The sequence below is a fragment of the Mesitornis unicolor genome, unplaced genomic scaffold (assembly GCF_000695765.1).
Source record: "Mesitornis unicolor isolate BGI_N332 unplaced genomic scaffold, ASM69576v1 scaffold41188, whole genome shotgun sequence".
NCBI lineage: Eukaryota > Metazoa > Chordata > Aves > Mesitornithiformes > Mesitornithidae > Mesitornis > Mesitornis unicolor.
In genome coordinates this window covers 1,645-16,443 of record NW_010204624.1, presented here as the reverse complement: position 1 = coordinate 16,443, position 14,799 = coordinate 1,645, and the positions used below count along the sequence as shown (strand labels likewise).

The 14,799-nt window shown below is 56.5% G+C and overlaps 1 protein-coding gene across 1 annotated transcript; it reads left to right on the top strand.

Moving 5' to 3' along the window:
- Positions 1–413: 413 nt before the first annotated feature.
- On the top strand, positions 414–14,557 carry GRK6 (G protein-coupled receptor kinase 6). Its single transcript, XM_010191115.1, has 16 exons — positions 414–453; positions 2,852–2,947; positions 6,278–6,390; positions 6,704–6,781; positions 7,054–7,154; positions 8,433–8,525; positions 8,836–8,899; positions 9,489–9,629; positions 10,320–10,510; positions 11,312–11,349; positions 11,488–11,577; positions 11,669–11,877; positions 12,155–12,292; positions 12,545–12,682; positions 12,837–12,971; positions 14,507–14,557. Exons 2-16 carry the CDS (start codon positions 2,896–2,898, stop codon positions 14,555–14,557), a joined length of 1,632 nt encoding a protein of 543 aa, XP_010189417.1. The 5' UTR covers positions 414–453; positions 2,852–2,895.
- Positions 14,558–14,799: the final 242 nt, after the last annotated feature.

The window sequence follows — 14,799 nt, the reverse complement described above, 5'->3', positions numbered from 1 at the left end:
TGCTCTTGCCCTGGCAAAGGCGAACAGCAACTTTAGGAGAAAAAAAAAGTTGATTTCAGCTGGTAAACTGCTGCTGCCCACACTAAGGGCTGATCCCGAAACTGCTGCAGTGAGCCCCACCCCTCTGCCACCTTCACGCCCACCCTGGCCCCCGGTCCACTCAGCACCAGGGGCTTCGCTGCGGAGGCCTCAAACCTCCTGCTGCTCCAGGGACTGTGGCTGAGGTGCAGGGCCAGGGTAGGGGAGGCAGCCTGCCAGCAGTAGGGCTGTCTGGAGGGGGCAGGGGAGCCTCAGAATGGCCTAAGGAGAGAACTGGGAAGTCTGTCATGCAGGAGCCTGGCCCTTTGCAGAGCAGATCCAATTCAGCCAAGCGTCGGGGAGTTCATTAGATCACGTAAAGTGGTGGGGAAGTACAGCCCCTCCTGGCCCACAGTGTGCAGCTGGCCAGGCCAAGTCATTCTGGAGCCTGAAATCTAGTTAGAGGGCTTTAGAGATTAGATTTATGTGAGCAAAGAGCAGCAGAATTAAATTTACACAGGCAGAAACATTTTTGAGCTGCCTGAAAATCAGGCTTACTGTAGGTACTTCAGGCACGGTGACTGTGATGGACCATTGTGGTTTGTAATGGTCCATAATGGCAAGGTTTGGGTCAAGGCAGTGGTTCCTAATGGCAAGGTTTGGGTCAAACCAAATTCAGACAGAACCAAACAGCAGCATTTGGCACTTGAAGACACAGGCCCTGCTTCACACCGAGTGACCAAGACTGGCTCCTGTGGCACCAACAGAGCAGAGTTTGGTTGCTGATGCAGAGTGAGGCATCAGACGGCTGCTGCGGTGCTTCCCAGGGCTGCTTCAGTGCCTCTCCCTCGGGAGGCAGTGGGCAGTTTGGCTGCAGGCAGCTGTGATCCACTGGCATGCTCGTGGCTGGGTGGCCATGGTGGCCACTGGGGTGAGCTCTGTCAGCCTGTGTGACAGGACAGAGCCACTTTGCTGGCAGGGTCCAGCAGCACCACATGCATTGCTCCAGCCCAGCCTTTTTGGGAGCCTCATGGTCTGGTGTGAGAGTGTGGGGCTGAGATCACTCTGGGCGTGCTGTGGGGGCTGCTGACAGCCATCCTCAGCTGCTGCCGTAAGATGACCATGCTCTGTGTTTCCTTCAAACTCTTCTAGGAGGGTTTGCCCCCAGGAAGGTGAAGCATCCGTCCCCTGCTGTCCCTCTTGCCTGCTGGCCTCTGGCAAATGGACAACAGATGAGCTTTGAGCTATCACTAAGCCCTGAAGCTCACTTCTGGGGAGCTCTGGCTGCAGGTGGCCCACTCCTTGCGCCATCCCCACAGCAGGGGTGCTGGGAGGTTGGTGTGCAGGAGACAAGTTCCCTGCTGGGCTGTTTGCTGTGGCACCAGGAGGGAGGGGGCGAGCCGTGCGTGAAGGGCGCTGGAGCCGCCATTCAAAGCAAACAACTCAAGGAAATGCAAGCTGCCGGTCTTCATCCTCGGGGTGCTGTGGGGTACAGCTCTGCCTTCCATTGAACACTCGTGGGGTGCTGCGGGCTTGTCTTCCCGTGCCCTCACTTTGTTGTCCCCTGTCTGTGTCGCTGCCGCAAGCCATGGCTGACATGAAGGTGTCTGCGCTGCTGGTTTCTTCCACCCCTGCTTACCCTTGAGTCACTTCCTTCCTGAGTTTGTACAATCGTGCAGCCCAGCTGCTGGTGCGGGGCAGATGTAGCACAGGGACCCGCAGCATGCCAGGGGCTGGGACCTGGGGCTGGCCCTGCAGAGGGGCGTCTGTCCTGGCCCCGTCCCACCTGCGGGCCCAACCGAGGCCGCCTGCGGCACCAGGGGTTGCCCAGGGACTGTGTCCAGGATTAGGGGCTGAATTGCATCCGCAGTGGAGGAAAGTGTTATGAAAGTGTTTCTCAAGAGCTGATAAATGGTGTTCAACCCCCCCTGATTTCAGAAAGCCGTGCCTTTGGCCCAACTGGTAGTTTAATGTATTTCCAAAGGGAGGTGGGAGCTGGTGTGTGTGTGTTGGCAGTGGGCAGGGGGTAGGCAGTCCCTGGAGGTTAGCTGATCCCAGCAAAAGTATTTCGGTACTTAGTGCTTGCTACGATGTAAATTTTTTGGCCTATTGAGAAGCTTTCCCACCCTGTCCTGCAGCACTGGGCATTTACTCCAGCAACTGAAGTTGGAATAATATCTCGTTCTTGGATCTCGCCTTTCTGAGGCTGGCTTATCTCTGGAGAAAGGTGGGAGTGTCCCCACTTCACAGGTGGGAAAATGAAGCGATGAGCCCCTGGCAATGCAGTGAGTTGTCTGTGGAGCCAGGATTAGAGCAGGAATTCCTGTCTCCCAGCTTTGTGTCCTTTCTCTGAGAGCCCCTCCCTGCAGTAAGCAATCAGTCTGGAATGAGTAGGTGGCAAGAACATCATTACTACAGCAGGAAGAGCTTCACACCGAGCAAGGAGAGGTGATTAATTATATGGAGGTCCTGAGGACAGGCCTGGGAGCCAAGAACTCTTGTGCAGGCGTAAAGTAACCTGTGGCTTTAGGCACTCCTGCCCGGATTCTCCAAGTCGCTGAGATGTTCAAGTGAGGATCTTCATGCCCTTAGTTAGGACTTAGTTCAGCAGCCAGAGAGGTTGGTCTGTCCACTTTCCCTGGCAGTCAGAGGCTCCAGTGCTTTTGTTCCACTGGCCAGGAGACGGCGGTACCGCTTAGGTTGTGTTTCCTTGCCGGGGCTTGCTCCTGTCGATGGACAGAGGGTGTCTCCTCTCTCGGCTCCTGGCAAGGCTGGGCTGCAGTCAGATGTCCTTGCATCGCAACTCACGGTGCCGATTTTGTGTGCCCTGCAGGTGGTGGTGGAAACCGGAAAGGCAAGAGTAAGAAATGGCGCCAGATGCTGCAGTTCCCCCACGTCAGCCTCTGCGAGGATCTTCGGCAAACCCTCGGTGAGAACCTGTGTGGGCATGTGTGGGTGCTGTGCACCCAAAGCTGGGCGCATGTGAAGGCAGGTGGGTCCTGCAAGGGTCAGAGATGTCTAACGGGGCAACACCCGGCCAGGATCGCTCAGAGGTCAGGGTGCAGGGAAGAAATGATGGGTGAGTAAGTCACAGCTGTGTGGCGCTTGCCAGATGATGCTGATGTGCCCACACGCCTTCCAGACCAGGATGAGCTTCACCAGAGATACACCCCCTTCTCTGTGCAAACAGACCGGCTCGGTGCGGCAGAGCTTTGAAGGGTTGCCCTGGTGTGCCTTTGCATAAATAAGAAAGGTCCAGCTTACATCTTCTGGGCTCCCTGGCTGGGATTCAGCCCTGCTCTGCAGGGTTTCTGACACTAATGCAGCAGTTTTGCTCGGGCAAAACGGGGTTCTTGCTGTGCGGTACAGGTGAGAATCGCACAGTTGGGCAGGGCTTGGCCTCCTGTCATTTTAATACTGCACTTTGTACTCTTCATGGTTTCAATGTTGTTTGTGCAGGAGGCTTGGTCCTGAGATCATGTGCAATTGTTTTGGGGCATAGAGGGTGGGTGCTCTGCTTCCCAGGAAGGGGAGAGCTTGTTTAAGTTGTCACTCCGGGTTCGGCTGCCAGCTGGAGAGTGGCACAGTGCTGGCCTTGTTTCAGAGCAGGTGTCACTGTGCTGATTGGGTTTGGGAGGTTTCACAGAATCAGAAATATTATGGTTGGAAAAGACCTCTAAGATCAAGTCCAGCCATTAACTTACTCCACCATGCCCACTTCTAAACATGATGCCATTTCCTCTTGTCCTATCGGTTGTAACTTGTGAGAAGAGACCCACACCCACCTCTCTACCCCCTGCTTTCATGAGTTGTAGAGAGTGATAAGATCTCCCCTGAGCCTCCTTTTCTCCAGACTAAACAGCACCAAGTCCCTCAGCTGCTCCTCATAAGACTTCTTCTTCAGACCCTTCACTGGCTTTGCAGCCCTTCCTTGGACCCTCTCCAGCACCTCAGTGTCTTTCTTACACTGCAGTGCCAAAACTGAACACAGGACTCAAGGTGTGGCCTCACCTGTGCCCAGTGCAGTGGGGCAGTCGCTTCTCTACTCCTGCTGGCCATGCTATTCCTGATGCAGGCCAGGACGCTGTTGACCTTCTTGGCCACCTGAGCTCTCTGCTGCTCATGTTCAGCTGCTGTCGATCAACACCCCCAGGTCCCTTTTTGCCAGGCAGCTTTCCAGCCACTCATCCCCAAACCTGTAGTGTTTTGTGGGGCTGTTGTGACCCAAGTGCAGGACTCTGCACCTGGCCTTGTTGAAGCTCATACAGTTGGCCTCAGCCGATCGATCCGACATGTCCAGGTACTTCTGCAGGACCAGTCTGCAGTCCCTTTCTGCAGCTCCAGTCCCCAACTCCACCCTGCCCAGGTTTCCAGGTGCTGGCAGTCCCAAGAAGAGGAGTGGCTCCCTCTGAGGGCACATGGGATTGTAGCACTTGGACTAACTCAAACTCCATCATCCACACTGTAACCTCCAAGCTCGCAACAACTCCTGGTTCTGCTGTGCACACTGTGCACCACCTCGTGGGGCCAACTTCGCAGCTCAGTGTAGTCAGCTGAGACTCTCACCTTGGAGACTTTCACCTTGGTTTTGATGCAAACTGCCTCTCTGGAGCAGGTCCCAAGAGCTGAACACAGCTCTAGTGTGGGCTTTCCTTGCAGCTCCTGTCTTGGCCGTCCCAACCCCTAGCTGCTTCTCTGACTTGTGTGCCCTCAGCTGAGCTTTCCCTCAGCTGCTGCCCATCCTCTGCCTGCAGCCACCCTTCCTGGGGGTGTCATAACGTGTTTTCCAGCACTGAACTTCACCTTTGCTGTGCTGCCCATTTGCTGGTGATGAGTGCTGGTCTCTGCTATCCCACCTTGTGATGCTTAGGGCCGCAGGTCCCTCCCGGGCTGTCACCACCCATGTCCCCGCTTCCCCATGGGGAGGGATATGAGAAGTGCTTCTGGCCCAAGTGGCAGCCACCTCACTTGGTTTCCCTGTGGGAAAGATGGCCCTGTTCCTCCTGCTTGGGTCACTCTTTGGCTGGTATGGTTTTGTTTTCCCCTCGCAGCCAGCTAGAAAGGCATTTCTTTCCTGTTCCAGGGCCTTGGCAAGGCCATGGGCAGGGTGGGCTGATTGCCCACTGCAGGATTAAGCTTTTGTGTCCCCTGACCACAGGGAGCGACCTTGTGTGAGCCTGGGCAGCAGCGAGGGCAGCCAAAAGCTTCTGATCTCACCGGCAGCAAGCTCTCGCCCTCCCCAGCCAAAGGGAACTCCTTCCCCTGCAGACACAAGGAAACCGGCTGGTGCGGCGTTGCTGGCGAGGCGACCTCCTCCCCCACCGCAGCCCCGCCGTCTCCGTGCTCTCCTGCACCCTCAGGAAGCCACAGCTTCCTCAGGAGAAGCTGCTGTGCAGGGAGGGGAAGGTCAGCAGTATCCAGTGCTGGGGAGCCCTGGAAGATCCCCTGCGAGGCAGTGGACGGCTGCACATCTGCAGGCCAGGCAGCCCAAAGTCCTTGGTGGCAATGGCTCTAGCAGAAATCTGGCTTGCGATCAGACAACGTCTTAGGGGTGAAAGGGGAGGGAAAAAAGCAGAGGACTGGGAGTACTCTGGAAAGTTGAAGGGGTTTGTGCCTGAGCTGCCAGACTTCAGAGAGGGGTAGGAGGAAGGAGCGGGGAAGCCGAGCTCTGGGAGGCAGTAGGAGTTGACATACAAGCGAGTGACTGTCCCAGGGGCAGGGGGTGCGTAATTGCTGTGTGCAGCACCAACAGGACATCTGTGGAAATGGTACCCCCATTTTGATGCTGCTGCTTCCAGCAGGTCCTTTGGGAATACGAGAGGTTTTGTAAGAGTCATTAGAACAGCTCTTGGCCTGGACACTCTGCCTTGAAATAAGCTCGGTGTATTCCTTATGTTCCAAGGAAAGTTGTGTGTCTGGAGTAATCTGTTGACCTCCTGGGGAGAGGTTTGAGAAGAGAGCCTCCACGCAAGCAAGAGACGCCAAGATCCCTTGCTAGAAACAAGAGGGGCGGGCTGTACCGAACAGTGGGTCAAATATCTTTCAGGGAAGAGGATCTTCCAGAGGGGAATGTGAAAGCTCGGTCATGCCTCTTGTCCCTGTTGAGTGCATTTCACTCTCCTGGAAGTCTCAGGCTGGTGGGACCTGTGAGCAGCCAGCTGACGAGGTGCAAGCCTTTCCACCCCTGCCTGTGGCCAGGGCAGTGGGCTGTGGCTTCTCCTTGAGGGCTGGCAGTGAGTGATCTTCTCCACATTTGCAGAGCGGGACTACCACAGCCTGTGCGAGAAGCAGCCCATCGGGCACATGCTCTTCCGGCAGTTCTGCGAGACACGACCTGAGCTGTCACGCTGCGTCAAGTTCCTGGATGCCGTGGTAAGAGCAAAGCCCGCTGGGGGAGGCAGGGATGTTCTCAGTGCCCTGGGCATGGACCGGTTGGCCCTGGGTGCTCAGGCTGCTGCCAGGTACTTCTGGGCACGTAGGGTTTTCCAGAAGGTAAAACCTGTGAGTTGCAGTTTCTCCAAGATAGGGCTGGGCCCTTGCTTAGGAAGCTGTTTGCTGGAGATCTGGTTTTCCAAGAAAGCATGGGAAACCCTGGGCAGAGGGTGTTGCTGCTCTGCGGCTGTTGCCCAGTAGCAAGGCTGGGATCCTGGCTGGACCTGCTCCTCATGCTGTTCACTCTGTGCAGGCAGGGTACGAAGTGGCTCCAGATGAGAAGCGGAAGGAATGCGGACAGCACCTGATTGAAAAGTACTTGAAGCCAAACGTGAGTGAAAGGGTTGTGTTTGCTGCCTGCACCAGCAGAGCAGTTGGAAAGCTGACGGCTGTCATTACGCGTGTCCTGCCACAGCGAACGTGCTGGGCAGGATGGTGAGGGCAGAGTACAGAGACACCCCACCACCTCACAAGTGACCATTGCTGCTTTTCCCACTGCCCCTAAAGCAGATGGGCACCGTGTGCTCTTCCTGTGGGCTTCTCCTTCCTGGCAGGACCCTTGGGCTCTGCTCTCTATGTCTGACTCCATCCCCATGTCCCCAGAGTGAGGACCATGTGCCTGAAGTCCCCTCGCAGCTGGTGGATGCCTGTTGTGAGAGGCTGGAGCAGGAACCTTCCAAGGAGCTCTTCAAGCAATCCACTAAGTAAGTTTGAGCACTGGGGCCTGCTGCAGGTCATACCATGGGGTCAGTGCTGCGGCTGCCTCACCTCATTCCTCGTGGCCCCTTTCTCCAGGAGAGCGAGGGCTGGTGCTAAGGCTGGGGCTGAGGAGGTTTTGAGCTGGCAGTTTGTAGCACAGCTACAGGAAAGCAAGTGCAAGGAGCTCCTCTGGGCTCTGGGAGCCGCAAACTGCTGCAGAAACCTCTGTTACTCCTCTCAGTCTGCTGTGGATCTGAGTTGACATTTGGGAAGACCCCGTTTTGGCAAGCCTCAGCATCTGGCCATGCTGTTCCCAGTCTTGTGCCAGGATCTTGTAGGCATCCACAGAGCAGAGCTGACAGCTGCAGTCCTGGTGCCAGCTGTCCTCTCCTGCTGGCCGCAGATGTGGCCGTTGTGGTTAGGTTGTGCTGGCTGTTGCTGCAGGGATCTAAGGTCACTTCTGTTCCCATCGCAGTGGCTGAGGTCCTGGCTCCAGGCGCAAAGCGGAAGCTGTTAGGCAAACCGGGCTTACGGCCTCCACCCCTCCCTGAACAGTAGCTGGAGCACATTGCCTAATCAAATGCAGGGCTGTGGCAATGGGTTTGGTGGAGTCTTCTGGGGAGCGTTAGCTCTGTGTGTGGTAACTGGTGGTGGTGTCTGAATGCAGAGCCTCCGGGCTGGGCCCTGCCTGCTTTTGGCAAGCTCTGAAAGGGGAAGAGTCCATCCGCTTCTTGATGCGTATCTCCAGTCTAGACGCTATGTCTAAGGCTCTTTACTCTGCTGGGCAGCCCTGGCACCGGTCTCCAAGGCAGTTAGCTCTCTCTGACAGGATCCCCCATGGCCTTTTGTGCTGGATATTCATCTGAAACTGAACAACTCAGTGCCTGGTGCGGAACATTGCTAGCAGCTTTCAGCAGCTGATTACAGCCTTGAGGGTGCTTTTGCCCTGTGAGCAGAGGGGCAATTGCAAAGAGTCCCATTGTTCCCTTTTGTCCCACAGCCTGGGCTGGTGCTGAGAGGCCACAATTAGCAGTGGCAGCCCTATCCCAGGATGCTGTGTTCATCACAGTGGTACCTCCAATGCACTTTCCCTTTACATCAGGCTTAACATGGAGGGGGTTTTCTGGGCCAGGGCTATGTGGGTGATTCAGCACTGGGCTGGGTGAGAGGATGGTGAAATAAATGGGCTCTCGAGGCTGGTCACCTCCTCTTTCCTTGAACTGATGGCTTCTTCAAGGCTGTGATCAGCTCTCGGGAACCTTGCTTGCTTTACTTTCTTCTAGGCTCATCCACGACTACCTGAGTGTGGCTCCCTTTGCCGACTACCTCGACAGCTTGTACTTCAACCGCTTCCTGCAGTGGAAATGGCTGGAACGGTAACGCTCCCCGGCACCTGTGGGAGATCTGCACGCTGAGGGGTCCCTTGGGCACCTTCCTATGCTGGGCCCTGGCAGGAGCCATGGGCCTGGCCTTTTTCTGCCCTTGCTCACCTTCAGGGCCCTTTATGGGCACCATCAGCCTCTACTGGCTACCCAAGCCTTGTGTGCTTTGCAGGGAAGCAAAGTCTGCCTGAGCAGGGGTTTTGGAGTGGGCCACAGTCTCTCAGGCGATGGTGTGGGGTGGTTTGGGCTTCAGCCCCTGCTTGCTCTCTGCTCCCATCTCACTCCAGTTTCCTTTCTCCCACAGGCAGCCAGTGACCAAAAACACTTTCCGCCAGTACCGTGTGCTGGGCAAGGGCGGTTTTGGGGAGGTGAGTGACCAGCATTTCCTCTGGATTGGTCATCAGGGTGCCACAAGCTGCCCCAGCACCTGGAGGCAGGTGCTGCTGGCTGTTGGGACTCTGCGCTGGGCACTGCTGTGCTCTGGGCATTGCTGATGTGTCCGTTCCCCTCTCAGGGGCCAGAGCTCCCCCTCTTGCCAGGCACTGGAGGTGTGGGAGGTGCTGTGCAGGGCAGGTAGCTCGTGCCCTGTGGTGCACACTGCTGCCTGGGCAGGGAGTCAGGTCTGTTCCTGGTGTCTTGGCAGGGAAAACTGCACTCATGGAAACTGTCACTCTCAGGCTTCCTTCTGTTTCTGGAGTGGCCTTCTGTCTTCCCAGGCACCAGCCATGGTGCTGCTACAGGTGGCAGGGGCATCACAGCCCTCTGCTGCTTATCTGTGACATCTGGAGATGTTGCTGTTCCCTGTATTCTTGCTCTGACAACAGGCTTCTCACCAGCTTCAGTGTGAGGTGGGGACAGGGACATCTTTGCCTTCCTGTGCCTGTTCCTGAGCAGAACCTAGACTCCCACCCTGGAAATGGGAGCGAGAAGGTGCTGAGCCTTGTCCCCCCCTTCCAGGTTTGTGCCTGCCAAGTGCGTGCCACAGGGAAGATGTACGCCTGCAAGAAACTGGAGAAGAAACGGATCAAAAAGCGGAAAGGAGAGGCCATGGCCCTGAATGAGAAACAGATCCTGGAAAAAGTGAACAGTAGGTTTGTAGTAAGTACATAGGAATTGCTCTCACTTTGCTGCGGTGGTTGATTCTTCCTCCAACCAGCCAGCCCAGCACCTCTGTGCTCCTCATCCCTGTGGAGAGGCAGGAGCAGACCCTGCCCATGGGGCAGGGTTCTGGTGGCTGCAGATCTCTCACAAGGTTGGAGTCTGGCAGAGCCTCCTGCTGCCTCCACCAGATTACCTAAATGCCCCCAAAGTGAGGCCCAAACACCCATGTGGTCTCACAGGCATCTTGTTACCTCTTAGGGCAGAAAAAAACATTGAGAACTGTTGCCCCAGACAGCCAAATGGGCAGTACCCTAGCCCTGAGCTCCGTGTTGAGGAGCTCTATCCCTGGCTGCACTGAGCTGTGGACAGCCTGAACCCTGTCCTTACAGAGAATTAATCAGACACTGCCCCAGGGTTGCTGTTTGGTGCTGCTTGCCCCCAGAGGGAAGCAGTTGTGGCGCAGGGAAATAGTGTCCTCCCTGTCTGAGGAAAGCTGGGAGTATGGTGGGGCTGCTGGGGTCCATGTCCTCCCTGGATTTGCACAGTTCCCCCTCTGCCTCCTGTGCTGGCAGAGGCCCTGTCCTGCTGCCTGTGAGCAGCTGCTTGGGTGACAAAGTGCCCATCAGAGCATGGACACCTCCCTCTTCCAGCTGTGTCTTCTAACAGCCTTTCTGCCCTGAATTGCAGGTGAGCTTAGCCTATGCATATGAAACTAAAGATGCTCTCTGCCTAGTGCTGACCCTCATGAATGGAGGGGACCTCAAGTTCCATATCTACCACATGGGAGAGGCTGGCTTCGAGGAGCCCCGGGCAGCTTTCTACGCTGCCGAGATCTGCTGTGGCCTTGAGGACTTGCACCAGGAGAGGATAGTGTACAGGTGCGCGCTGCCTGGCCCCTGCTGGGAGACCTTGTACAGGCTGCAGGAGCAAGAGGGTTCCTGCTGCTTTTACTAGCCCAGCTGGGTCTGTCTGCTCAAGAAAATAAGCTCAGGCTTGAAAGCAGCACAGAGCTGGGTGAGAGGGGATCAGGAACAGAAAGCTGCTCTCATGGGAGAGATGGGAGAGCTTAGCTTGGCTTCCTTGTGCTGGTAAATGATCGCCAAGAACAGGATGTGATCGTGCTGTGAATGCCTCAGGGCAGACACACTGTGCTTAACTCCCTGCTGTATTGACACTAGAACAAAGGAGGGTAGGCTGCCCCGATACACTCAAGAATGAGAGCTGGGCAGGAGGGAGAACAAGCTGATTGTGTGACTGTACTCGCTGTGTTGTGTGATGCAGCATTAGGGCCGGCATGGCTCAACATGGCCAGAAGGTCTCTTCTCGTCCTACGTGTGCCTTCCCCTGGGGTAGGGTAAGCAGGAGAAGCCTCTGCTCCTTCTGTCTTGCACCGCTTGCCCCATAGCAAGCTCTGCGCCTGCAAAGAGGGCATCAGCCACAGGCTCACTGATTCCTCACGGAGGGCTGAAGATTGTCTTGACCTGCCGCTCTGCCCAGGAGGGTGCAGCTTGCAGGGCTTACTCCAGGGCAGGGGGTGTGGGGGAAGGTTATCTGTGTGCCCAAGGCCAGGGGCATTGCATCCCTCTGCTGCTTATCTGTGATTTCTTGAGATGTTGCTTTTGCTTGTGTCCTTTGCTTTGACAACGGGCTCCTTGCTAATCCAGTCTCTTCCTTCATAGGGACCTGAAGCCAGAGAACATATTGCTGGATGACCATGGTGAGTGTGGAGTCAGCAGAAGTTCTGAGCCTGGGTCCTTCTCTCTTCCTCTGTTTGAACCAGGGTTTCTTTGTGTTCTTAGCTACTTCAAACATTGTCCCTTGACCTTGTCCTGTTAACTTGCCCCCCCCCGTGCAGGTCACATCCGTATCTCAGACCTGGGGCTAGCTGTGCATGTGCCGGAGGGCCAAACAATCAAGGGCCGGGTGGGGACAGTTGGCTACATGGGTAAGTGGTCCTGGTTTAGTCTAGAAGTGTTCTCTGACCACACACGTGCTCTCCCTGCCCTCACACGTCCTTCACCCCTGCTCCTATGTAGCTCCGGAGGTGGTGAAGAACGAGCGCTACACGTTCAGCCCCGACTGGTGGGCTCTGGGCTGCCTGGTGTATGAGATGATCGAGGGACAGTCCCCCTTCCAGCAGCGCAAGAAGAAGATCAAGCGGGAGGAGGTGGAGCGGTTGGTGAAGGAAGTGCAGGAGGAGTACTCAGAGAAGTTCTCACCCTGCGCCCGCTCCCTCTGCACCATGGTACGAATGAGCATCCCTGTCCTTTAGCTCTCACTGCCTCTTTGCATGCAGCAGGAGAATACTGGGGCTGCTCCCTGTAAAGGTGCCGGTGGCAGCCAGGTTCCCTTGTGTCCGATAAGGCAGCACAGGAGGGTCCAGAGCCTTAATTTCTTGCCCTCCCAGTTGCCCAGCAGGCCTGTGCCATCCCTAGAGATGTACTGCAGAAGCCTAGCCGACCTCAGGTCTGCTCCTGCCTGAAGCACCTCCACCCAAGGCACTGATTGCCTTTGTGTTCCAGCTCCTGTGCAAAGACCCTCTGGAGCGCCTGGGATGCCGAGGAGCTGGGGCCAAGGAAGTGAAGGAGCACCCTCTCTTCAAGCACCTCAACTTCAGGAGGCTGGAAGCGGGCATGCTGGACCCCCCCTTCAAGCCAGATGTAAGTGCCTGTCCTCACCTCTTCAGTCACTGGTGCTGTCAAGGGGAGCAGGAGCCCTGGAGTGGCTCAGTTGATGAGATGATGCCCATCTCTTCCCCTCTTGTTTCTGGAGCCTGGCAGAAAGGGGTCGAGGAAGCTCTGGGCTGGAGGGAGAGAGGGCCTGGGCTTGGCTACTAGCCACAGTTGCACCGTTGTTTGAGCTGGTGACATCTTAATGTTGCCTGGCATTAGAGCAGTCCTTGTGCTGTTTAGCCCCAGGCCATCTACTGCAAGGATGTTCTGGACATCGAGCAGTTCTCCACAGTGAAAGGGGTAGAGCTGGAGCCCATGGACAATGACTTCTACCAGAAGTTTGCTACAGGAAGCGTGCCCATTCCTTGGCAGAACGAGGTAGGTTTGCAGGACAGGTCTTTGCTCCTGCTTGTGCCCACTGTGGCAGAGCGCAGTGTCCTGCAGGGTTCATGCTGTCCCTGTTGAGCTCTGCTGGGCCCTTGGTGATGGGCTTTGTGTGACAGCCACTGCAGCCATGTTTGTCCTCTTTCAGATGATTGAGACAGAGTGTTTTAAGGAGCTGAATGTCTTTACCACAGATGGCACAGTGCCCCCAGACCTGGACTGGAAAGGGCAGCCTTCTCCACAGCCTAAAAAAGGGTTACTCCAGCGCTTATTCAGCAGACAGGTAAGACTGCCCAACACTTCCTCCCCAGCAAGTCCTCCAGAAGCCTGTGCCAGGCAGATCTGGCAGGGAGATGGGCACAAAGGGGCACCAGACAGAGTCTCCCCCTGTACTGGGTAGTTGGACTTCGAGGCTCTCAAGGGGACCCACGCAAGGTGCAGGGAGCCAGCCCTCGCCTGGCTGCCACTCCTCATGCTCCTGCTTTTCCTGGGAAGGAGCATCCTAGCTAAACGTGCTGCAGTTGCACAGGCAGAGGGATGTTGCTGAAGTCACTAAAATAGCAAATCTGATCCCTTCCTACATGAATAATGCCATCCCTGATAAAGAACTTGCTCTGGGTATGATCTGTGTGGGCTCCTGGGCTCCCCAGAGCATTTCTGCCAGACCTTGAGCAGGCAGAGAGAGCAGTGCTTTCGAGGAATGAGGAGAACGGAAACGTCTTGCAGCTGCTGTGGGCTTGCTTGCCTGCCTGTCTCCTCTGCCCAGAACAGTCTTTGCCTTCTTTCCAGGACTGGCAAAGTCTTGACTGCTGCCTCTCAACAGCTGCTTGCAGCTGTGGGACTCGAGTGTGGTTGGCTCTGGACCCACTCTCAGCCACCGGGTGCTGACTCCTGCTTCCCCAACAAGCTCCAAGTTGTGCTACACTGTTGAGTGGGCTGCCCTAGGCATAGCCAGTGGTGGGTTGGGATTCCCAGCCCTTCCCAAGGCAGGCAGGACCTTCCAGAGGATGGGAGCTGCCTGTGACAGGGGTGGAGCTGTGATTTGCCACGTGTTTTCTCTTTCCAGAGGTGAGCAGTCTCTCCTGGCTGCTCTGCTCAGGAAAATACCTGGTGGCCCACGGACATGGCAAGATCTGGGAAGGAGGAGTGTTGTCCTTCCGTGCCTATCCCCTTCCCCCAGCAGAGCACAAGCTGCTTGTTGTTCTAACTGCCCCCCGAGCCACTAATCCCGCTTCCCTGCTCTCACTGCCTTCGTGAGGGAGGCTTTGCCCTCAGCTTGAGCCAAAGCTGCCCCTGCACTGCTGCTGCTGGGAGCTCCGCTCCCAGGGGGACTTGAGAAGTTCCCTTCACTCCTCTCTTCACATGTCCAGGACGCATCGAAGGGTTGATAAACTGTGAAGGGTTTGGTATTGCCCCATGCTCAGGCTCCCTCCCGTTCCAGCAAAAAGGGCTTCAGCTGCTTCTGCGGCTGGCTGAGCCCTGAGCGAGGCAGATCGTCTGTGCTAGCACTGAGCTGTCTCCCTGGGTGGCTGTAGTCCACGGAGCCCATCTTCTTTCCAGCTTCTGAGCTAGTCAGCTGTGTGCTCGCCAGTCTGTCTGCCAGGAGCTGAACCCCCAGACGCAGCCTGACTGTTTCTCTGCAGATTGGGGGTCCCCTCCAGCCCCTTGCCTTCGTGTAGCTTGCCCACTCATGGGCCAGGGGAGAACTGGCCCTCCCCTGCCAGAGGGCAGCTGTAGGCTGGTTTGTGTGACCGTGCTCACCCTCTGCTTGCTGTGCTCCTCTCTCCTTCCTCCCTGTCCTTGCCCTTCTGACTTCAGGACTGTTGTGGAAACTGCAGCGACAGCGAGGAAGAGCCCACCCGGCTGTAGAGCACAGCCCCTGGGACCCCCTTGCTTCTCCAGGTGCCCAGCAGAACAACAGCCCAGACTGAAGGACAAAGGTAGCAGTGGCCCCGCGAGGTGGATTTGTTTACAACTTTACACGTCCATATTTGAAGACTGTGAGGATGGCTCCAGGGCTGGCAGCAGCACGCAGCTCAGGCTGAGGCGCCTCTGGCTGTGGGCAGGCCCTCGTCCCTGAGACGGACCCGGATGCTTCCGAATCTGCCGCT